At 35.5% G+C, this 23,931-nt stretch overlaps 1 protein-coding gene across 2 annotated transcripts in view; it reads right to left on the bottom strand.

The window, feature by feature from the left end:
• Positions 1–232: 232 nt before the first annotated feature.
• Positions 233–23,931, bottom strand: part of CADM2 (cell adhesion molecule 2) — a 664,105-nt gene continuing 640,406 nt past the window's right edge. For both annotated transcript variants that reach the window (XM_032208157.1, XM_032208156.1), the window contains 2 exons: positions 2,598–2,723; positions 233–950 (listed from right to left, as the gene is read on the bottom strand). In XM_032208157.1, the coding sequence (XP_032064048.1) occupies positions 832–950; positions 2,598–2,723 (245 nt within the window). In that variant the 3' untranslated portion in view covers positions 233–831. The remainder of the gene's footprint in view (positions 951–2,597; positions 2,724–23,931) is intronic.

A 23,931-nucleotide genomic window follows, 5' to 3' on the forward strand; every position in this document is an offset into this window, starting at 1 on the left:
TGTGAAGCAAATAAATTATAAAAACAAAAATTACTCAAAACAACCTCTAATCTTTGTGATTCCAAAAAGCATAAGGGCAGGACAAATTTGTTTCAAATCAAGCACTATTATCTAATTTTGCAGAATTTGTATAGCTATTCAGTATGTTTTACCACTGAAACATGGCACTGTTGTCAAGGTACCATTTAAAACATAACAAAGCAAAGCAAAACAAAACAAAAAAAATCAGTGGACAGTTTTTTTTGTTTGTTTGTTTGGTTTTTGTTTCTTTTTTTTCTTCCCACCAAATCCAAGCATACAAGAAACTATTCTACAAAGATTTCTGTTTGTATTTCCTAGGGCATATGTCTCAAAAACAAGTTGCTCTTTGACATGTATAAAACATTTTTTGTAAACCTCTAATCTTAGACTTAACTTTTTCTGTAAGTAAATTATTAGTATTTGTTATGAATATTGTTCTATGACACACTAGTAGGGACCATGGTAAAAGAAAACTGAAAAAGAAGAAAGCTGCATAACACTTAAAAATACAGAAAACTTGGATTAAGATGATGATTAACATTGTTAAGGCTGTATATTCAAGCACTGTATGTTAAGAGAGCAGTGGATATGAATTTTAGGCTATAAGAAACGTCCTGCTTTATGCATGATACTGTAATTATAGAATGAGGATGTCAACAGCTGATTGTTGGCATAAACTGGCTACTTATAGCAGATATGCAAGTTAATAGAGATAGCAGAAGATGGCAGAAATGAATTCTGAAAAATGATAGCCAGTTTTATCCAGCAGTCAGACTGAGAAGTAAAACTCCCAAGATTCTAGCTCTGCATCTAAATGAAATACTCTTTTTTCTCCTCTGCATTGACTTGGCTGCCTTCTGCATTGATAATGGCTGTGTCGGCATCAGGTGCATCTTCAGCTCCTTTTGCTTCATTTGTTAAATATGTTCCTACAGGAATCAGCACAAGAAAAAAAAAAAAAAAAAAAAAAAAAAAAAAAAAAGATTAGTTGTTTGTTTGTTTGTTTGTTTAGTTTTACACTATATTATAGGAAGTAATTCCTAACAATACTCCAATTGCCTTATGAATGGACAAATATTATTATACAATTTTAATGTGAATAATACAAGTATGCTCAAGTTTCTAATTTGTCTAAGAAATATTTATAGTATTAACACTGGTAATCCACATACACACATTCACATATATCCACATTAAATTAAGGAAATATCTTAAGAAAAGTCCATCGTATCTAGCTACAGTAATATGCAATATATTTTGCAATTATACAATAAATGATAAAATCTTGGTTATTTTGATGAATGGGTACCCATAACAATCAAACCAACCTTGGAGATTTAGATATTCATAAATGCTTTATTTTTAATAGCCACTGTTTTTTGTACTTTTATTTCACATGATCTTATCCATGCTTTAATTTTACTTTAATTTTATTGTATCACAGTCATTTCCAAAAATTACAAAACTGAGGTAGTTTCTTTAATTAAACCCACTCATATTATACTATCACAGACATTCATATGCTCAGGGTATGAATAAAAATAATTGTGCACAGTTGCCTTTTTCCTTTATGAAAGTATGATTTATGGCGGCATAAGATGCATATGTTTTCATTCAGAAAAGTAATCAAAAGAGACACATTTTCACTAGCTTATTTTTCCCCCACATAGTCCAATCAAATTAAAATGGTATTTTTATCATCTTAGGTCTGCTTACCATATGATTATCCTACCTAAAGTGAAATTTAATGAGTTAATGCCAACACTAATCCTTTCTTCATAGTTTTTTTTTTTTTTTTTTTGGGAGGGGGGGTATGGGAATCAACTGAGTTTTAACAAGTGGTCTGCAAGCCATTCAGAGGTTAAACCTCAAAAAACGATTTTGGAATTAACTAGGTCAAAATGGGATCATAGAGAGGCTTAGTCAGAAGTCAGTGTCACTCTATCCCTCTTATCTCTAATGGTGGTGAAGATTCAAAATGAAGGGAACAGAGTTCTTAAGGTAGAACATCTGACTAAAGTAAAGCTTGACCCAGGAATGATACCCTTGTTCTGGTAGGACTATTAGTAGAGGAGTCACTGATCTGAAAATTCCCAATCAGTATTTCAAATTATCTTTTAAAAGAATATTTAAAGTATCAGCAAAAAATCTTGTTATATGTAATAATAATTATATATTATTAAATACTGATGTATTATTATCTTATTTTATATATATATATATATATATATATATATATATATATATATATATACTGCTGAGTTGATCTACTAGTTAAAATCATGAAATTGTTTAATCAAGAGCCTATAGCTAAAGGCTAAAACCAAGAGGCAATCTTGTCTCTCAGTCTCTCTAAATCACTGACTAATTATATGGGCATATAACTAAATATCCTTTGCCTTAGTCCAGTGAAAAACTGGATAAAAATTCAGGAACTTCACTCATGACTAGAGTGTTAACTGAGCTTGCTTGTCCAAATAATTCAGTAGAAGGGGAAGGTGAAAGGGAACAGCATTCCCAGGTGAAATCATGCCTTGCTTTCAAAAGGGACTGAAGTTCCACTAAATCTATCCTACCTTTATGTCTTGCCAGGTATCGACCAAGGAGAATTATAGAACATAGCGTTACAAAGACAACTACAGCCACTATTCCTCCTATAAGAGCATGGTCAGGTCCGGTCTGTCCAGCCAAAGCATTTGGATCTAGAGGGAGAAACAAAAACCAAAAGTGGTCCTATACAGACAAAAATGACAGGAAATTTCACAATACCAAGTTTTATACTGATCATCCTGAAAATAGGGCATTTCTCTGTTTAATATTCAGCATGGTTATTCCCATTTTTACTACCAGTATCTTATCAACAACATAGTGCTGCTTGTATTCCCAGATCGTTAAAACCCTGAGGATATCACAGTTACAAAAATATTACCTTCCTCTTCTTTGGCAGAGGTTATTAAATGGGAAAGGTTTTTGGTTTTGTCCTCGTCATTTTACAACTGAAAACCTGGCCACAGCTATTTATAGATGGAAAAACAAGGAGCTGAGAATTGGGGATCAGATAGCATCAGCAGAATAGTGTCTGCATAATACATAATTTATAGACTTGATTCTCAGTGGGGAACCCTTATATATTCTCTTCCTCTCATTCCTATCCTATTGCACCAGAAATAAAAAGGCAGATAAAGTGCAGCCTTGCCAAGTTCCTCTGCACATGGCTGAGTCTGCATGAATTTGGTCAGATAAAGGTATCAGGCAACCTGAAAGATCATCATTCACTCTCAATCCTCAGTTTGAGAATTTACTGTGAATACTCTATTAATTCCCAAACTGAACAAGATGCAATATATACAACAGAGTACTAGCAGCTTCATTTTACTAACTCTGGGCAGGGTGCTACTGCAAATACTGTCAGATTCAAGCTTCTCTGCTGGTCATTTGTCTGTTCAGTTAGCTGGTGCTTTACAGAAGTTGCAAAAGGGCAATCATGGAGAAATGACACTACTTAGGGAGGAGTAATTCTTTGGAGCTTTTGAACAATGAACCAGCAACCTTTGACTGTTGACTCATCTGAAATATGCAAAAGAAATAATAATAAAAAAAAATCAATCTAAGGTTCCTGCTAAGATTGCTGTTTTTGTGAAAATGCCACTGCTACAAAGTAATAGTAATTCTCTCAAAATGCTATTAGCATGTTCTCTATGTTGCCGTCAGTCTACACACACTGCTTCAAGGGCATTTCCCTCATAGGAACTATTTATATTCTACAAACAGTTTGCAAACAACTTCTTTGTTTTGCAAAAGAGAAAGGCAGGAAAAATATTTACACAGAAAAGAGGGCAACCCTGTAAAGATGATTAAATGGTCTCTGATAACATCTAGGAACTGCGATTTTGTGATACCATAACTACATTCTGCTGACCAGTATCACTGTATATAGATGAATTATATAGATGCATTATATAAGCATTATATAGATGAAATGAAAGAAGCATGCTTTTCCCTCCTTTTGCAAACTGTCAGGCAGACTGAAACTGCACTTTCAGGTTTGCTGGAACACAGAGCAGTGTGGTCCATGGTTATAGACACTGTTCTGCTCTTCACAGTCACTGAATCCATGAGACATGGCTTCTCCACTTATTGCTGGCTTCACAACTCCCAACTGTTTCTCTTCTGGCTGCTAAGAAGACTTTGGGGGGAAGTGCCTACAGCAATTCTGCAGACATGACAGCAAACTTGTTAGGGGCCTCAAGAAAGCTAGAAACACTTCATAGCTGTACCTGCCTCCTCCTCTGTCCCTATGAGCCTCTTGGTATGATGCTACTGTCGGTTCACTATGCTGAGTATGGAGGATCAGTTCGAAAGGCCATCGGCTCTATTTTGGTGATCAAAAGTGACCCTGAGCTTCGTATGCCAGCAGCCTTGTGGAAAGAAACAAGAGGGCTGAAGTCTCATCACCCCAAAGCCACAGCTTGGAGCCATCCTTCCCCAAGCCTTGCAGAGGCTCTGCTTTCCATGGCGAGTAAGGAGGTGATCGCTCACTTAAGAAAATGGAAGGTGACGGCTTGCTGCAGAACTGTCAGCCTGCTAGAGCCATCTAGCAAATTCCTCCTTCTGTGGTGCCTGTGGCAAAGTTGCTGTAAACCTGCTCCCTGCGGCAATAAGGCAGCACAAATTTGGGCACTCAGGAGCAGCAACGTCCCCAGGTGCTGCATGCAAGCTGCAGGAGATGCTCTTTCTCAGCACCAGGCCAGGAACAATATGAACTTGTTTTCTCACTAATAGTCCTATATACTTGCTAATATACTAGCAGTAAAATTAATGAATTAAAGGAGGTATTTTGAGCGATAATATACTTCCTGATGCAGAGTATAATCCAAAGAAGGACTAGCACGGCACTTTATCTGGAGGCATTTTTTGAAAAGCTGAAGTATACAAGCTCAATACTCAGATTTACACATCTCTCTTCTGTGAGCTTTAATAAACATTACAGATAAAAATGCTCACAGTACACTGTGATGAATATGCCTCTGTGTTTTCTTCCTCAGGTGATTTCATACATATAGGACCTCACTCCTCCTCTGACATATGCAATTCAATGGACTACCTGAAGCTAGCATAAATATAAGGTTCCCCACATATAAATGAAGGTTAATGACATTCTACTGTTTCTGTTGGTTGACATTTTTAACTTTAAAATTAATTTTACCTTTTAATTGGAATGCAAAGGTAGTGTTGTATTTCTGGTAAAATCTCTTAACATTGGTATGAAAGAAAGATTATATTGATAAATACTGTCACACAAGTTTGTCCACAAATACATCTTTTTTCCAGTATTACCACTGAAAAAAATATCATTTATTTAAAAAAAAAATAATGATAAAACAGATGGAAGGAAAGGAAATAAAGAAAGATCCGCAAAAGTGTCCAACATTTTCTTGAGAAACAAGCATTCTTTCATAGCAAAATGAAAATCTGCACAACATAAACAATACTATAAACAGAAAGAGCTCCTCATAGAAATATTATCCTCATAGAAACATAATGTTAACATTAAATATAAATATGCCCTACATTATGCATACAGAGTAATGCACTATACATTTGCCATTCATGAAATGACCTAAGCCCCATGAGTGAATTATAGATCTGGGACTATCTACCATCTCATAAATAATTACTATGTCAAAAAGTGCCTGAATGGTATCTGAAAGGTACAGCAGTTTAGAAAATATGTCATTTTGTATTTTAGGTATTTATATAGTGAAGAAATACAATTATCCAAGTATTCTGGGCATTTTCATTACCAACTCCCACTGGAGTTGGTGAAAGTGTTAAGTATGTATTTGGGTGCTGACCACTGCAAAGTTTGCTTTACAAAAACAAAAACAAAAACAATTTTTTTTATTATTTTTAGATTATCATTATAAGCTTCATGAGCTTTACCATGTAAATCTTAGCCTGCCACATATATGTATCTAGTAAATGAAATCTTAATTATGCAATAAATGCTTATAATTCAGCTGTTTCCAGGAAAAACAACAAATCAGTCTGTTCCTTTTAAAAATATAGACTGTTTATTACTGCATGAGCACAGGAAGCAACAATACTCATGGACTGAGACAATGAACTTCAAATTTCTTATCAGATCTTCAAAGATCTTTTTTTTTTTCCTCTCTTTTGTTTTGTTTTTCAATTATTGAAGAGATTAAGAAAATTTTGTAGTAGAAAATGACAGAAAAGCTCATAACTATTTTTGTTTGTTTGTTTGTTTGTTTGTTTCTGTCCTAAACGTAGGAAGTACCTTCATAATACTGATTGCTTATATTGTGAAATTCCATCTGTTTTCAGCTTCTAGGATTTAATGTTTGTTCACAGATTTACAGAGATATATTTAAAATGAGTAAGAGAAAAATAATGGATTGTTCATTAAGGAGTAAAACATCAGATAAACCTTACACCTATTAAGTAAGTAGATAAGTGCATTTTGTGACCTGATGACTAAGTTTCAGTGTAAAATATTTTTATGTGATTTCACACATTAGTTAAGCAGAGAAATGCTGAAACATTTTTTCATGCTTTTGCATAAAGTATATGGTAATTATTCATCTAATTTCATTTTCTTCCTGCATAAGTTTCCTTCTTATTTATGCATAGTTGACTTAACTGGGCAGGCTGCAGGAAAGGGTCAGATAACCTTTTCCCGAGCCATGGGAGAACAGGCACATCTGTGAATGCTGAAATAGTTGCTGATTTAGGGGGCTATGCTCAAGTAGTCCCCTTTACTGTAAAACTTTATTTTTGCATATTTTTGGCACTGGTGTTAAACTAGAACAGTTACACAAAAATCACTTTGAATACGACATACCTAGTTTTGAGGGATCCAAAATAATTATTTAAACTGACCATTTACTACTAAAATAAAAATCAGAAATAAAGGCCCTAATTTGCTCTGGAGCTTAAACAGCATTCACAAAATGAAGTCATATTAAGCAGACATATTATTTGTAAATTATTGTTCCTTAAGGCTGGAAAAAAGAACAGAAATGTCCCATTTCTCAGACAAGTGCTGAAACCAGCAGACTACAGTTAGTTTTACTAATTTCTTGAACAATCCATTACTCAGGCAAAAGAGAACTGTTCCATCAAGAGATCCTAGGGAATCTAGGAGCACGTCACAATTATGGCAGCAAAATCTCTTCAAGTGACTCCTTCTTTCCCCAGATTCAGGGGCTTATTATCACTTTGCCAACTCTTCATGCTTTAGACAAAGCCATTGTTTGAAGGGCCTGGCTCAAAATTTGATCAGTAAAGCAGTGTGTATTTAGGGGTGGAGACATCCTAAAAGCACTCCCACCCCACCCCCTCCCCCCCCCCAAAAAAAAAAAAAAAAAAAAAAAAAAGGCAAAAGCTCTGCCCTACTTGACGAGCTGGTAAATTGCTGTAGATAAGGGCAGGGTGAGAATGTGTGGTGGAAGCCAATGAATATTTTGAAGTACCTAAGTGACAGGACAATATAATGCAAAAACGAGCAAGTAATGGACAGGGAACTCTGCCTCTTCCATTTTTGGGTTCTCTGAAGCTCACCACTAAATATAAGTTAAATTAGAAATATTATATCAGAAATATCCCCCATTTATCTGCATTTCAGCTTGGTTTCCTAAGGAGAGAGCGCTCGTGTGATCATGCTCTTTCACTCTCTTCAAATTACTTACTTAAAAACCATGGATCAATTACAACTAATTTTAAGAGACAGTATAGATCTCAAGATCATTGTTTTCCTGTAACTGTCCTGAAAAGACTGCTGCAGGAGCTCAAACCTCATCAGATATCAGAGAACATACAGGAAGAAAAAACCCGAATAGAGACAAAAGCTTCATCCAAAATCTGTGCCCAAGAATCATTTTTTCAATAAAGGTTTCTCTCCATTGTGAGTTTTTTGGTGTCTAATAAGGCACAGATACCTTTTGAAGCTTTTCACTTGTTTAGGAGCCATTTGTAACATCTCAGCCCTTCCCACATCACCTTTTTCTCCTTCCCTCTCTACCTACCCTCCCTACTTCTATTCCTTCTTCTCTCATAATGGGTCAGCTCACACTGTAGCATTTGGATAACTCAGTTTAAAGTCAGTCAACCATGAGGCATGATCCCATTGGAAACTAGAGATAATTTCTTGCAGCAGCCTATAGAATAAACTTGCATTTTTAAAATGTAATTAGGCTAATATCATTCACCAGTTTCAACCATAGGGCTGCATAATTTTTTTATTGTTCCATACATGTAAGCTTTGGGGAAAACAAGTAAGTAAATACATACATAATTCCTCAATGCTTAGTCTAACTTGATCAGGGAAAAAAAAAAAAAAAAAAAAAAAAAAAAAGACCAAGATAGGAATTTACTCACAAATATGGATAAGAGATAGAACTGGACTGACAGTTGACAAGGTATTTGATTTAGAAATAGTGGCAGTGGTGCTGTCTGTGATAAATGCTGGTGAGTAGATTTTACCCATTTTAGCATCTTAATTTGGGTACCACACAGTTCAATTTCCCTTGCCTGGCCTGGAGTGCTGAAACAGGTATTTTTAATCTCATTTTGTAATATGCCACTAACCACTACAATACATATACTTGAAACTTGTGAAAGTATTGTTAAGGGGGAAAAGAAAGTTTCTAAACTTTCATTTAAATTGCAAAGAGTAGCTGCCCAAGGGGGCTGGTTGTGAAATTTCTTGAAAATGTGTTTTGTTATTAACCAATTCTGAACTTAAAATATGTGACAGCCTTCTTTTTCCTTCAGTGCCTGAAGCAAAGAAGAACAAAACAGTGTGCTAATATACAGCATATATAAACTGCTATTTTAATAGGAGGACATCATCAACCATAGAGAAGACATGCAGAAAAAAAAAAAAGTTTACTTGTAAACTTTCAAAAGAATTTATAGCCTTTTCTTCCCACACATTACTGCAGTAGCATATTTGGCACATTTTGCCTCTGAGTGTTTTTTTGTTGTTTTTTTTTTTTTTTTTTTCAAAGTATTGAATTATATATACATTCCTATTAAGAAGAGCCCACATCCCAGAAGGATAAAAGTCCCACACTAATGTTTCAGCAGCTGAATCTACATCTCCTTTTGAGAGTTCATGTTCTCATGAATCTAAGATTTCTTTCAGTGGAAATAAAAAGAGCAAGGTTTTCTTGGCTGTATCTGTAAAGAAGGGGCCCTTATCCAAGGTAAATACAAACATTACCCACATCTATTACTTTGCAAATATGTGTTGTTTTGTTTGTTTGTTTGTATATTTGTTTTTGCAATGTAATGCTAATAAGAGAGTTGTATATCTACACTGGTTAAGACATGAAAAGTTTAATGATATTTTTCAGGGTCCTCAGAGCCTTGTTCCAGATTTTGTGTCTTGTATTTTGCTTCACTGACACAGTTTTTAATTTTTTTTTTTTTTTTCTTAGTGTTTCTTTAAAAGCTCCAGTTTCCTGAAGGGAACAGTTCCTCCAATTACAGCACATAGCAGAATTCTCTTATTGACAACATGGTATTTTTGTCCTTCAATAAACTCATTAATTGCTTCAGACTTTGTCTTAATGAAAAAACAAACAAACAAACAAACAAACAAACAAAAAAAAAAACAAAACAAAAAAAAAAACAACGCATTATGAAGAAAATACGCATATTGAAGTTTGGAAACTGCAGTCTATCAGTTACTTAAAAAAAAAAAAGAGACAGAGAAAGAAAGTGCCAACCCTACTTAGAAAGTCAAAGATGCATGACTTCCTATTTTTTGAGAAAATTGCATTTTGTGTCATCTTTCCCCTGATGACTTTCCATCAATAAATACAGGAGGACACCCCTCCTACTCTTTTCTGTTTTCTTCATCAACAAAAAAGGACAGGCACCAGCTGGAGTAGGTGTGTGTATGTGCACAACTCCTTCTCCTGTCATCAGAAGTTAATTATCTATATAAATAATGAACCATTCTCTAATTAACACAGAGACAAGAGGTGCCAATGAACTTTACTGCTCTCTCCTTGTAGTACCTTAACAGTTGTGGCCTTTGGTCACGGCCTACAGATTTAAGTCTGCTAGGCAAAACATGCAGATGCCTGTGTGGGAAGGGGTGTGTCGAGTGGGTGCTCATCAGAGCGTTCTGACACAGGCACCTTTTGCTGCTGCAGGGCTGGGTCCAGGGTCTCTCCTGGTCTCTTCTACTCTTAGCTTTCACTGACCATGAGAAGCAACACATTGTCACAACTACTCATCACTAACTATGGAGAGGTTATTAAAAGATAATCAAAGCATTTAAGAATTTAATTCTGCTAACCTTGAGGAAGTCCCAGGAGCTCAAGCTTACTAGAAAGCAGCATAAAGGTTTCCAAGGTGACTTTTTTGCCATCTTGATTTATGCTGTCTTTTATACAGACTCCATCACAGATTGATTCTCAGGGCCAACCAGTACCAGTGTACAGCTCAAATAATACACACTAGCCCAAAAAAGCAATGCAAGGAAGATATGCTTTCAGTCGAGGAATGATACTAAACAAATGGAGAAGTTCATTAAAATGCAGGTAGAGACAAAGCTGTTCCTGCTGGCAGAAGCTGGAGAGCAGAAGACTTTCTCACCAGTAAGGCAGAGAAACAGACAAAGTTAGCAGTGAACATTCATGGTTGTATAAGGATCAGAGGCATGAGCGGATTCACAGTTGCACAAGGTACATTGTACTGAATCTGTTCATGAGTTTTAAAAACAAGAAGGGCAGCTTCAATTTAATTGAAGTACAGCTCTAATTAAAACTTACTCTGTGGTGGAAGAAAGCCTATTGTTCAAATGAAATCTTTATGCTTGTCATACTAATTTTTCCTTACCAAATCAGATTAGAATAATTATAAGCCTATAACGACATCAAAACACCCCAGTAAACCAGCCACTTACAGCCAGAATCTGACACCTTACTCATGCTGAAGAGCAATTTAATCTGTCGTGGGACTACTCAGTATGAGTAATTGTAACAGAATTTCCTCTTTGGCAGTTAATAGCATATTTTATCTGTCAATATCTCTCTAGAAGATCAGCCTTTCTCTAAAAGATTATGCTTGCGGTTAGGGTAACTGATCCAAAGGAGGCTGTTGAATGACCCAGCTCATCTCAGAAACTTAGATGTGAGAGACATTAGCAGAGACAGTCTCTTGTAATGCACAGAGTAACAGAAAAGACGAGTAAATTATTGATAGGAAGGCAAGTATTCCTGTTAACATTTAAGGCATCTGTTATAGCCATTTTAATTAGGGCATAAAATCCTATGTAAATTCTTTGGGACAATGGCAATATCCATTAGTGAAGTTTCCGTCCAAGATAAAAACATACCTGGAATTTGTCTGAATTTTTGCCTGTGGTTTAATTGAATGTTATCCATTCTTTATGACAACTCTGTACTAATGGAAACAACAATATTTTCCTCATTTAATAATGACATGCTTGATGGAATTCAATATCTTAACCAAATTCTCCACTGGGAACATTAAGACTTTGTTGTTTTCAGATGCCTTAAAGTTAAATACCATCCAGCTATTAGTAAGAGACTGTTTGCTCTTACTACCATTGATCAGTAATGGATTTGCTGCAAATAAGGTCGATCATTGTTTTCCTAAAGGCTTTCTGTATTCATAAAAAGATAAAGCTATGCAGTTTGGGGTTTATGGGCGTATTTTTTGGAACTCAGCAACACGCATTTATTTCTAGCAGCATTCGTGATCTCAGTTGTCAGCACTGCTAGCTGCAATACATCCGGATTCTACCACGGGGGTCACATCCACACTAGTTTGCATCTGACAGATTCATTTCCTACCTTCTCTTGAGACAGCCACAAGGACTGAAAAAATCAGAGGTCCAATGTAATTACTATGTATATTTCAGATTAAATAAATGCGATAAAAGCCTCCATCTGGCTGTTGATCAAACGTGCAAAGGCAGGCTGATTTTCAGTGACATATTACAATATGTCTCTTGTAACAGTCCCAAATGCCATCCTGTAAATTACTTACATTTGGGATTACTTGACTACGGCAGACAGAAATATTACTCACTGCTTAAGTGCTGCCTGTTGGGAGCATGGGAGACGTGGGCTAATCTTAAAGTTGTTAAGCAAGGCATTAAGAAATAATGGGGCCATGTTTTTTTTACTAAATGGCAATTGTGCTCACACTATTTGAAGATGGCAAACCCAATTTAATCATAGCCTGAATTATGTTCCTGATGTTGAAAAGCTGTAAAAGGTCTGCAGCTGGGGAAATAAGTGTAAGCGGTGTGCTGAAACAGTTCTTGAGAAGAACTCAAAAAAAAAAAAAAACAAACAAACAAACAAAAAAAACCATCCTACAAAATATGTCAATAGCTTCAAACTATATGCCATCTGCTAACAAAATGTAAGCCTCTTCCTAGAGAGAAACTCTGAGATTCAGGGCCTTTCGATAAAGAAAAACACCAAGCAGGTATCCAACAAAGAAACAGAAATTCCAGTGGAAAACCAGAAAATGACACTGCCATTTCTCCAATTAGTGTGCACATCTCCTTGCAGTTGTACTTGCAATATGTGTAAAACAGTAATTCACCACATTACTGGAGGCCTTTTAAAGAGCTTATGAAAGAAAGGCTGGAAAAAAAATGGGGGGATATTCATAGATCAACTACTTGTGGTAATTCTTTCTTATGACTTATAGCTCCTTGAGGTTTACAACTCTTAGAAAAACAACAAAATTAATTCTAAATCAAAAATACAACTGCTTAATTTAAAAGATAAAACTCCTCTCCTGGCCAAACAATGGATATTTATTGTCTACAAGATTATATTTGTCCTTGTTGAACATCCATTTTGCCCACTAGGTGTACCAGGACACTGTGGAAATCAAGGCACTGTCTAAGGAGAGCTTTGGCCCTCCAAATCCTTGTTGTAAAGCCCAGAACTCCCTTGTTTCTCTACAGGTCTTGAAAGGAAAGTTAAAACTGATTTCCTTCTAGTCACAGATCTGGAAAAAAATGCTTGGAAGCATTCATGACATTTTTGACTCTAAAAATATTCTTTTTATCTCTCATTTGGTGACTCCAAGAAATAACTTTCCCTTCCTTCCCCTGTTTAATTCTCATTCTATTTTAATTGCACGAGGGATTCCATATAGTTTTTTCACCCTGAATTGCCTTATTAGCCCAACACTCAGCATCCAATCTTAACTGAAGTGGTTCATAAATTACACTTCCTCTTAAAAGGTCTTAAAAACTTTGTTCTCTCTCTAGGAAAGCAGAGACACAAAATGTGAAAGAAAAAAAGAAGGTTCCAAACAAAGCAGGAACTAGCACAACTCTCCCGAAGGCCACTACTGAGCAGCTTTTCATTGTGTAGTTTCTTCTTCCCTTCCTTCCTTCTTTCCTAGTCTGTTCCCTTCACATTACAGCTATGTAAGGGACATGATGTTTCTCTCTGAAGTATTCTATGAGCTTAAACTCATTAAAAATAAAGATGATGTACTCCTAAAAATGTGATTCTTCTCATTATAACCCTCTATGCAATGTAGTCAGCACAATGTTAGTTGCAACCATCTCGCTAACACCTGTGACAATCTCATTCTTGAAATGAAACCAGTAGATAATACATACAGCTGAAAAACAGGGATTCGTTCTAAAAGGCTAAGCTTATTAAACAAAATGTGGATATTTCAAGTTTTCCAATGCTATATATCCTTGATTCAGTAAAGCAAGTAAGTATGGAATAAACAGGACTTTAAGCATAGTTAAGTACTTTAGTTCAGTTGGAACTGGAGTGTCAGATCCTAGCTTCAGTTTACGAGACACCAACTACCTCAAGACTACCTACGAGACACAAACTAAAAGAGGAGCTTTGGACTGCTTTAGCAGTGAAAAACAGTGTCTCTGGCCCAACTTAAAAAACTTTAGGTATAAACCCTTTAAACTTAAGCATAAAACTGTAAGTATAAGGACTCTAAAACTTCAGCAAGCTGCTCCTATTCCTACAGAGGTGAAATTCACAAATTCAGAGCCCGTCACGACAGCTTCTCTCTGCCACCAGGATGGCTGAGTCTGGCACCGTCAGCCTGTGGTGCTGGGCAGCCCATAACCAGAGAAACCCCCTGGCTGGCAGCAGCCTCTCATCAAAAACCCTACTCTTGCCACCTGGGCCAAGGAGGCAGCATGTGGCCTTTTCCTGCAAAATCTATTTTGGTACCTTAGGTGAAATGGTTTTCTTTGTTTTTATTTATTTATTTATTTATTTGAAATGTTTTGCAAGCCAGCAAAATCATAACATGTTATACTTGCCCTGCCTAGTGATGACATAGTCTGCTCACAACCACACAATGCCTGCAAGCTGGTGAGCTGTCCCTCCAGAACTGAGTGCATCACCTGCTCGTGATGCACCTTGAAATGAAAGTTAGTTTTCCAGAGATAATTATGAAAAATGCTGGTTTAAATCTTTTCCATGCAACAAAAAATTTGCATGAGTTTTGACAACGTGTTTTCTTTAGCTGTGCCTCAGTTCCCCTAAAATAACTTGAGCAACTAATTACTTTGACTCATAGAATGACTCACAGAACAAAGAATGATTCTGAGATACTGCAGTAGTAGCTATAAGGCAGGTACTTAACCTATTCTTACAAGTGATATCCAATATAAGAGTTATATTGAGATATCTGAAATGGATTCTTGTGATTTTAATTTTTGCTAAGCTTTTGTTGGATATATTTTTATCTCAGGATAAAAGGAAACTGAGCATCTATTGTTATATGTTTCCATAATGAAGAAATTAATAGCTGTCTTTTTTGTCTTTTTTTTTTTTTTTTTTTTTTTTTTTTTTTTTTTTTTTTAATCTCAGAGATGAGACTGAACAAGATAACCTTAGGCAGTTACACTACAATATGTAATTCACACCAGGTAACTGATATAGATAAAAATAAGTAGAAATATGGGAATAAGCCAGAAACAGGATGAATCAACTTCCAGATTATGGTAACAAACAGAAAAGTATTAGAAATGTTGTTAAATGCTGTTAAACAGACATGAAGCCTTCAGTTCACAAATAACCTTGAATTTAAGAGGAAAAATTGTTCCATTTTAATATTAGAATCATTGAAGATGTAGGTCAGCTGCTACGAGAACATTGTAGGGAATTAATGTCTAGAAAAATGAACAGCTACAGTCCCCTGGCTTCAGTTTTCTTTTTCATGCCAATAATGTCTACTGTCACATCAGTGCTAATAATTTATGCAGTATAGTAAAACTTAAAAAATTATGATTAAAACTTCTTGATATTTAGTTAGACTAACTTCCTAAAATCTCAGGGAACATATTATAAAGGTTAGTTCCTTTACCTTTATGCTAATTAAATACAACTATACAGTTTGTAACTTTAAAATTAAAGGAAGCAAGTAAATATGTATGTTAAGGTTTCAATAAATGGTATTACAAGCTAATTCTACCATTTTTGTGATAACTGAGCAACAGAAGCTATCACAACAATCACAACAAAAAAGCTACACAATGCCACTGTTTTAAAATTGAGTACGTGCACACAGTTGTTCAAATACACAAACATGTTAGATATTTCATAGAATATCCCAAGTTGGAAGGGACCCACAAGGATGATTTCAAAGGACATTTGTGCCTTTCATTGCCAGTAAAAGTGATTAAATCTTCATGGTGCTATAAACTTAGATTTTTTCAAAAATTACCAAGGCTGCCTCTGCAAATATAAAACATACTATCATTTATTTTGCACATGTCAAACATAACAATCATGGTGAATAATACACAAAAATAAAGAGAGCACCAAATTCAGACTCTGCAAAGGTAAGCTAGTTAGCAGTGGCTGTTTCCACTTAAGGACAGTAAGCGTCACCATGGCCATTGGCATGGCCACTGGAGTGCACAAAGTATGAGTGACATTTGTTCAGTCGTATGCAGAGAAAGCTAAAGGAGAAAATATTATCAAATACTACTAAAATATTATCAAATACTATCACCTGGGAAGGAGGAAAGAAGATTGAGCCAGACTCTTACTGGAGGTGTGCAGAGAAGAGAGGCAATGGACACAATCTGGAACATAGGAAATTCCAACTAGATATTAAGAAATTTCTTTCATCACAAGGATGGTCACACACTGGGGCGGGTCACCCAGAGAAGCTCTGTGTTCTCCCACCCTGAACATAATGTAAAACTCACCCGAATGAAGCCCTGAAAAACCCAATGTATGGTGGCCCTGCTCTAAGCTTGCTTTGAACCAGTTGATCACCAGAGAACTTTTCCACTGTAAATTATTGAACAATTCTAGGAAATGGATGATAATCCATCAAAACTAAAAATACATGAAAATATACCAAAAAATAAATAAAGAGGTTCTCTATTTTTGCATCTTAATACAAACACTGAATTAATATTACACCAGCAACCTGCAGATGGATGCTAAGATTATACTACTGCTTTAAGATGCTCTGTTCTTTGAATTGTCTTAAATTGTTGCCATCACTGCTATATCCATAGTGTCAAAAATTCAAGAGGCTCTCCAATTACTTTTCTCCTGCCTTCTAGTAACGGACACACTTGAATCAAGGAGCAGGGGTTCACATAATCTCTTAGAAATGATACCACAGAAGGGAGCTTTACATTGGCAGAAAAAAAATACCCTATGCGATATCAAGGGCTTTGTCTTCCTATAATAATTTATTTTTCTTGAAATAAAATTTATTCTTTATCTGAAAAACAGGGTCATATCAGCCTTTCTGAATAAATAAATAAATAAATAAATAAATAAATAAATAAATAAATAAGTTCCATACTAGATTATTTCAGATAGTGTTTTACAAAGCATTATACATAATATGAATGTCAAAGATCACCAAATTGTTCCAATGGTCTTTCCATCAAATTACGTTTACAATTACTGAGAGGTTAGATTTGCAAAGAAATGAGCTGACATTTCAGCTTCCTGTGGCAATTGCAGTATTTTTACTTAGGGGATTTCAGCTTTATGGCCAACTTGAGAAAACTAGTGTAATTCTGTTTTTCCCAGGTATAGCTAGGTTTATTTATAGCAAGGTCAACTCATTTGAAATCTCGTTGTATCTCTTTACTCACTAGAGAAATTGTTATGCAAGTAAAACTCTGGATGGTGTTGTTTCTCTGTAATAGCAGGGGGTAAGAACCAGCAACTGCAAAAATTGCTTTTCAGCCTGTCAGACTTGATATTCAATGCACAAAACATTTCATAGATAAAAATATACTGCAGCTTATCTCCATGTAATAACAGTGAGCATGCATCTTGCAAAATACACTGAAGGCCACAAACGCAGCAAGGATTCTGATGGGGCTACCACACCAAAGCCCTCATCTAATAATATGACATCTAAATATATGGTCCAAATCTTCTCCAGAAACCTGGTGAGATAAAATCCTACTGCAAAAATTCTCTTTTGAAATTTCTCCACTCCAAAATGCCCCCATATTCTAAAGGAAAATGGTCTGGAGTGCTTTTAGCATTCCTCCTTTCCTCCGGTTCTCCCCAGTCCTCTCCTCTTTGGTAATGCAACTCTGGGAGAGGAAAATTCTCAGGAAATCTATCAATGATAGAGTATCCCTATTATACTTAGCTGTGTGTTTCCACAGAATTTTCTGCATATCCTGCCCTCCACAGTTCTAGCACCATCCTTCTCTGGAGTTACTTTCATGAAAGATGCTCATACTCAGCCTCATTAAATCTGTAATTTAAAATGAGTTTCCCAGTGTAACAAGCAGCTGCACAAATTCTGTTACTGCCTTGTTACTGTGTTGTCGCCATTTCCTGCTACTGCTTTGTAAATGAAGCAGGAGTTCTTGTCTCAATAGTAAGTTCCATGAGACTGCTGCACTTTTTTTCTATTTGATGTTATTGTGTACTCAGGATGAAATCCAAATGCATATTTAAATATTTTTAAAGCATCTTAGGACAAATTTGAGCAACGGAGTCTTGAAATATGTTCACAAAAGCGTGACTTAAGCCATTTAAAGGATAGCGAGACAAATGTGTCCCTGACAAATACATCCTTGGATAGCTAACATGCTGTACTGTGCATGCCTACAGGCACCACTGTTTTGGCTGAACTGATCATCTAGGTACCTGCCTCCGCCATAAAGTTGTTTTAAATTCACAAAGTAGGTGTCTCTAGCCCTAAGTTGCCTCAGGGCCCAATTGATTTGTTTTACTTCAAGAATGTTAAATATACACTTGAAAACACTGAATTCAAATCAAGTTGCACTAGCTACAGAAAATTTTATTCAAGATGCGACATGAAGAGGTGCAGAATCACCATGTTTCACTGTGAAAGTTAAGATTAACAGGGAATATTACACTAAATACAATTCTGGCTGATGTGAAAGCATGTGAAACCCTCTGCAAATCGTTAAGGGCATCATCACAACAAAACTGCATGCTATGGACATGACAACCTTTGCAACGTGAGACAGAAATGAAGTCCCCAGAAGCTAACAGGCATGTTATCTGAGAGATAGAGTTTGTGACCTCGATTTAAGAAAATACCACTTTTTCATGGTGCTGGCTTGGAGCATATGTAAAATGAACACAGGAGTTATTGCACCCAAAGAACAGTTTGAAATGCCTAATTCAGCACTGACCTCTTCTGTAGCTGACTGCCTAACATCAAGGACCAAGTAGCAGGTTGTCTCTTCCTTTGCCTGATTCTCTGTTGACTTGGTGTCCTTAAAAAAATAAATTGCTCCTAGGCAAATAACTCATAAGATGGATGCAATGACAGCTCCCTTCCCTCATCTTTCTCTCATGCACAAACAAGTGTATGCTGACCAGCAGTGATATTATTTGGCCTTGGGCACAATCAAAATATTCCAGCACTCCTCATGAAATACAAACTACTATCAACTGGGTAGTTCTTCAACAATACCTTTTCTATGAATAAACTGGAATGTCATATTTGAATTCATCACATATAAATAAGATGGTGTCACTAAAATGTTCAGCAACTTTCTGTAATGATCAGTTTGATTCCTGACAATATGATCGATCAAATACAGAGGCTCAATTAAATATATATTTTATATATATATATATATATATACATACACACGTATACACCTCCTGTCTCTCTTCAGAAGTGGGGAATTTTTGCACAGCAGTTGATTGGAACATAATGTTTTTAGGCACATTTGCATTTAGTTGATAGGGTACATTAGTCATGTTCACGATTATTCAGTTTAAACAACTCATTTTTAGCATCTTCTGACATGAATTTATAGTTCATTGACTAATTTTATATACTGATAACATTTTTATGAGAACATATAAGTAAACATTGCACGTGTAATCTTGTTGGAAAGTTTTCTTCTAAGTACTGCTTTTTTTGCACAATTTATTTTCTAGTTATTAAAAGAAAATGTGTAGAAGTTATGAAGCACAGTTAAATGTATACTGCATTGTCTAGTGTCACTTAAATCTGTCCTAGCAACAACACATCTGTTCTTTCAAAACTTTATTTACCTGTACAGTGTTAATCAGACAAATTACTCTAGGGCTTTTTTTTTTTTTTTTTTTTTTTTTTTTTTTTTTTTTTTTTTTTTTTTTCTTCATAACAGATGCCTGTCATTTCACAGAACAGCTGCAGAGAAAAAAAAAAAAAAAAAAAAAAAAGATATTCACCCTTTCCTGACACCTTCTGGAAACAAAAGTTGTCCAGACAAAGCAATTGCTTTAGTTTACCATTATGTCCATGAAGAACCAGACCATACAACCCTTAAAATAAGTAGTATCATGATTGAGCCCCTCATCAGAGGCTTAACTATAAACAGTTACAGTTAAACATTTTGTATGCTTCATGCTTGCTTTACTTCAGGATCTGAGGATGCAGTCTTTTTCCCATTAGACTCAATGCACATTTCAAGTTTTTAAATATTTTAAACAAAACTACTACTAATTGTTATTGGCAGACGGAGATATTTCTTGGCCAGTAGAGATTACCTTTGGGACTGTCTTTGTGTGCAGGGTAGCCAAAGACATGTTTCCTCCTTATACAAAGAATACAGAAACCATTCTAAAGAGCACTGAACAATAATTTATCTCATGCATGTATTTATCTCCTGACCTGCAGTATATTTAAATAAAGTATTACCAGGAAGATTTCTTGAATCAAGTCCATAATTTTTAATGGAAGTTGGCCACCTCATCACAGAGTAGTAAACAAACTTGAGGAAGTAGGTGTATAGCCTGGCTGGGAAGAATAGCACTTGTGCTGGTACAACACTAGTGGCTGTGCCCAAACAGGACAATTTCAGGAAGAGTAATATATACTATTGAAAATTGCATATTTTGGTATAAGGTTGGTGTTGTGAAGTTATTTATTTATTTATTTTTAACAGACAGGTGATCTTTTAGAGATAAGTTTTATAATCAACTGTTACAGAAATCTTTGTTTAACATGCCAACACGTAAAAGAGAGTAACAAACTAGATCTGCTTAGTCCACAGACTCGCACACAGAAAAGACTACAGAAAAGAATCTGACTTCGAATTACTCTACCTCTTTGTATGTGAACAGTAATATGGATAGGATTACTTCAGTAAAACTAAAAGAGTGCACAGTATAGGAACTTCAGAGTACTGTCCCTCAAAGCAGCAGCAACATGTAAGGGATCCATGCCACATCAAAAGTACTAATTCAGGGGCTGTTAAAGAGAACAAAAGCAATGTTGTGAAACACCCCCACACAACACTTTGACATGTCTCATATGCACCTTCTGAGGAAACATTAAAAATGGTGCCTGTCATTGCTTTACAGAGCTGACAACTGCATTTTGATATCAGATCTTCCTTTTTGAGGTAGAATCTGCACAAAATAAGCAGCTGTGCATCAAAACCAAAATAGTCTTCCAAAGAGCTACAAGAAAGACCTAAGACATAAAAGGACTGATAATTATAACAGAACAAACATAATGAGTTGAGTGTAATTGATGGTGAGCTGAACTGTTCTTTTAAATCAAAACATCAAACCTCATTTTCAACACATTTAGGGAGAGTTATTTTAGTGCTAACATTTTAATAGTGTTTTTACACCTAAATTGTACAGGAACCCTTTATTCCCAGAACACCCTGAAAACTAGATGACTCATTTCAATAGGTTATGTCTTGGGAAACATTTTAAACAAAATTGAAAATCTATTATAAGGAAAGACATGTTACGCTGGTTGTGGAAATTTTAGAAAAAATAAAGGCATGTTTTTCTTTAAAGCAATATGTACTTATGCACAAGGACATAGATAAGATATTTTAAGAAATTTTAAAGAATCAGAATAGCTTGGAAGGAGTGGGAAAGAGAGAAAAGAATCTGGCCTATGCACACAAAGCTCTTTCCTTCCATTTTCCCCATTTCATTCACTTTGTTCTTAGACAATGTTGAAACACTGAAATGCATCCACACTCTCTGATTTGTGGTATTTCCTGCAGAACGGAATGCTCTAAAATTCAGTGGAAAGGGTTATTGTGTCTTTGGATGAAACTACCAGCACCAAGAAAAAGCATTGGATACATTTGTTCTCTGCAGGTAGTTGGCATGGGGAAAGGAAACACAGAGTTTCAGAGGTTCCTTAGAAGAATAATGAATAAAAATGAGCATGATCTTTCCCTGGTTAGTGCTGTTATTCATAGCAGCAGGAGTAAGAGTACCACTTCTATGTTTCATACTTATTTCTCTCCATCATTGAGAGAATTTAGAAATAGTGTTATAATCTGATCCTGTGCTTGTTACTCCAAATTATATCTCTATATACATCATTTAAAAGAATTTTTGAGGAATTCTTTAAATGGTGCTAGGAAATAAGATAAATCTTTCTCTGGATTGCACTACTGTCCATTTCCATTCTTATGAAATTCTTATGAACAGAAGCATATCAACAGAGAAATAAAATACCTGACTGTACATCCCTGTGTTTTTGTTTGTTTGTTTGTTTGTTTTTGTTTGTGTTTTTTCTTTTTTTTTTTTTTTTTTTTTTTTCACATATGCATTGTTAAAGGAAAGACTGAGCTTTAGGAAATGTTCCTGTTTCTTTGGTGTGCTAAATACTGGGTCCCTTCCCCACACTGCAAGTGCTGCTTCCTCTGAGAAGGGAACCAGTGCTGAGTTTTTCCCTATCCATCAGTAATAACAGAGGAAACAGCCATGGCACAACTGAGCTTATATTTCATATTTCATATTTCATATGCATATTTCACTGCTTCATATTTCGCGTGTTTTCCCAATTACTGAAGGTTATTAAAAATGGGACTCAGAGACAGGAAATGACATCTTCTTGGAGAGGATTAAGGGCAGGAATAGCTACAACAGTAAAACTCAGTCCCTACTAAGTCAGCAGGAAATTTCAACTAGCAAAACCAGATTTCAAGCCAGAATACTAGCCAATGCTCTATTCACTTTTGTGTGATTAGCAAAGGAAAAAGATGGCAAACAATACATACTTTAGGATCTTATTCTCTTTTTTTTTTTTTTTTTTTTTTTTTCCCCCCCCAATTAGTTGGTTGCTTTGTTGCTGCTGAATTCCTTTTGTTTTCAAAGAATTTTCTGTCCATTGAAGCAAAACTGAAGAAAAGAAGTGAGAAAATGATGGGGCAGCTAGGCAGGTAAAATCCTTGTAAATCCTACTCTGAACTGCTTAATATTCTGAATCCCTACTTCAGGGAGATGAAAACCCTGTTGGCATACTCTGAGTTGCACTGATGTCTGAGCAGGAAGACTTTACTGTAGATTTGGAACTTTGACTTAAAAAGATTGAGAGAGAACGAGAGAGAGAGAGAAATTAGGATTCTTCTGTTATGCTGTGGCTTTCTACAACACAAGACTCACTGATAAACAAAAATGTAAACAGACAGAAATTAGAAGCATTAGAAGTGGTCACAAGCTGCTGAAGGTCTCCATTAATTAGTATTCAAACTACTAGTGAACCATCTAGCTCATTTTGATTCATTATGAAGCATTACTGGAGAAACAGAAAAATAACATAATTCCTAATGATTAAGATTGCCATTATGTATATTTGTATAGGCATCAAATTCTTTTCAAGTTGCTGGGACCAAGCCAGGATTCCAATTTCTGCCTGAAGCACGTAAGAGACTCTGTTGAAATGAAACTTTAACATCCCTTTTGCAAACAAAAATATGCTTTCAGAGCATATAGTTCATTCAATTGGTTGAATATACATATGGGGTAAAGTCTTCTCTGCGCTAGCTAGTGGAACAGAAGTGTTGTTATATGGTCACTTTATACTTCTTAACATACTTAAAGCATGTCACGTATTATTCCAGTTGCTGCACTGTATTAATCTGCAGTATCAGTCTTTTTTTTTTTTTCCTTTCGTTTTCGTTTTCTTTTTCTTTTTCTTTTTCTTTTTCTTTTTCTTTTTCGTTTTGTTTTTCTTTTTCTTTTTCTTTTTCTTTTTCTTTTTCTTTTTCTTTTTCTTTTTCTTTTTCTTTTTTTTCTTTTTCTTTTTTCTCTTTTTTTTTTAGCTAGCTACCCACCCCAGCTCTCCAGAACAAACCAACCCTGAATGTTCCCCCACATATTCAACATACTGTGCACAGTATTTCATTGATGGAGTTACTAGGTTACACTCACAGGGCTTGGGCACTATAAGCTACCATTATTTGACAACCTTCAGTGATGTGTAGAAGCAAGGAGCCTGATCAGGGTTTGTAGAAAAAGGTCATTCTGATGAAAATGCCTACACAGATCATTAACTTCTACCTGATGATGCCGCTCTAGTTGTTTCCAGTGATTCTTCACTCACTCATAAATAGGAAAGTATTGACCAAGGAGAGTAAAATCCAGCTGCTTTAAAATTTTCAGAGCT

Source organism: Aythya fuligula, chromosome 1 (genome assembly GCF_009819795.1).
Source record: "Aythya fuligula isolate bAytFul2 chromosome 1, bAytFul2.pri, whole genome shotgun sequence".
NCBI classification, from domain to species: domain Eukaryota; kingdom Metazoa; phylum Chordata; class Aves; order Anseriformes; family Anatidae; genus Aythya; species Aythya fuligula.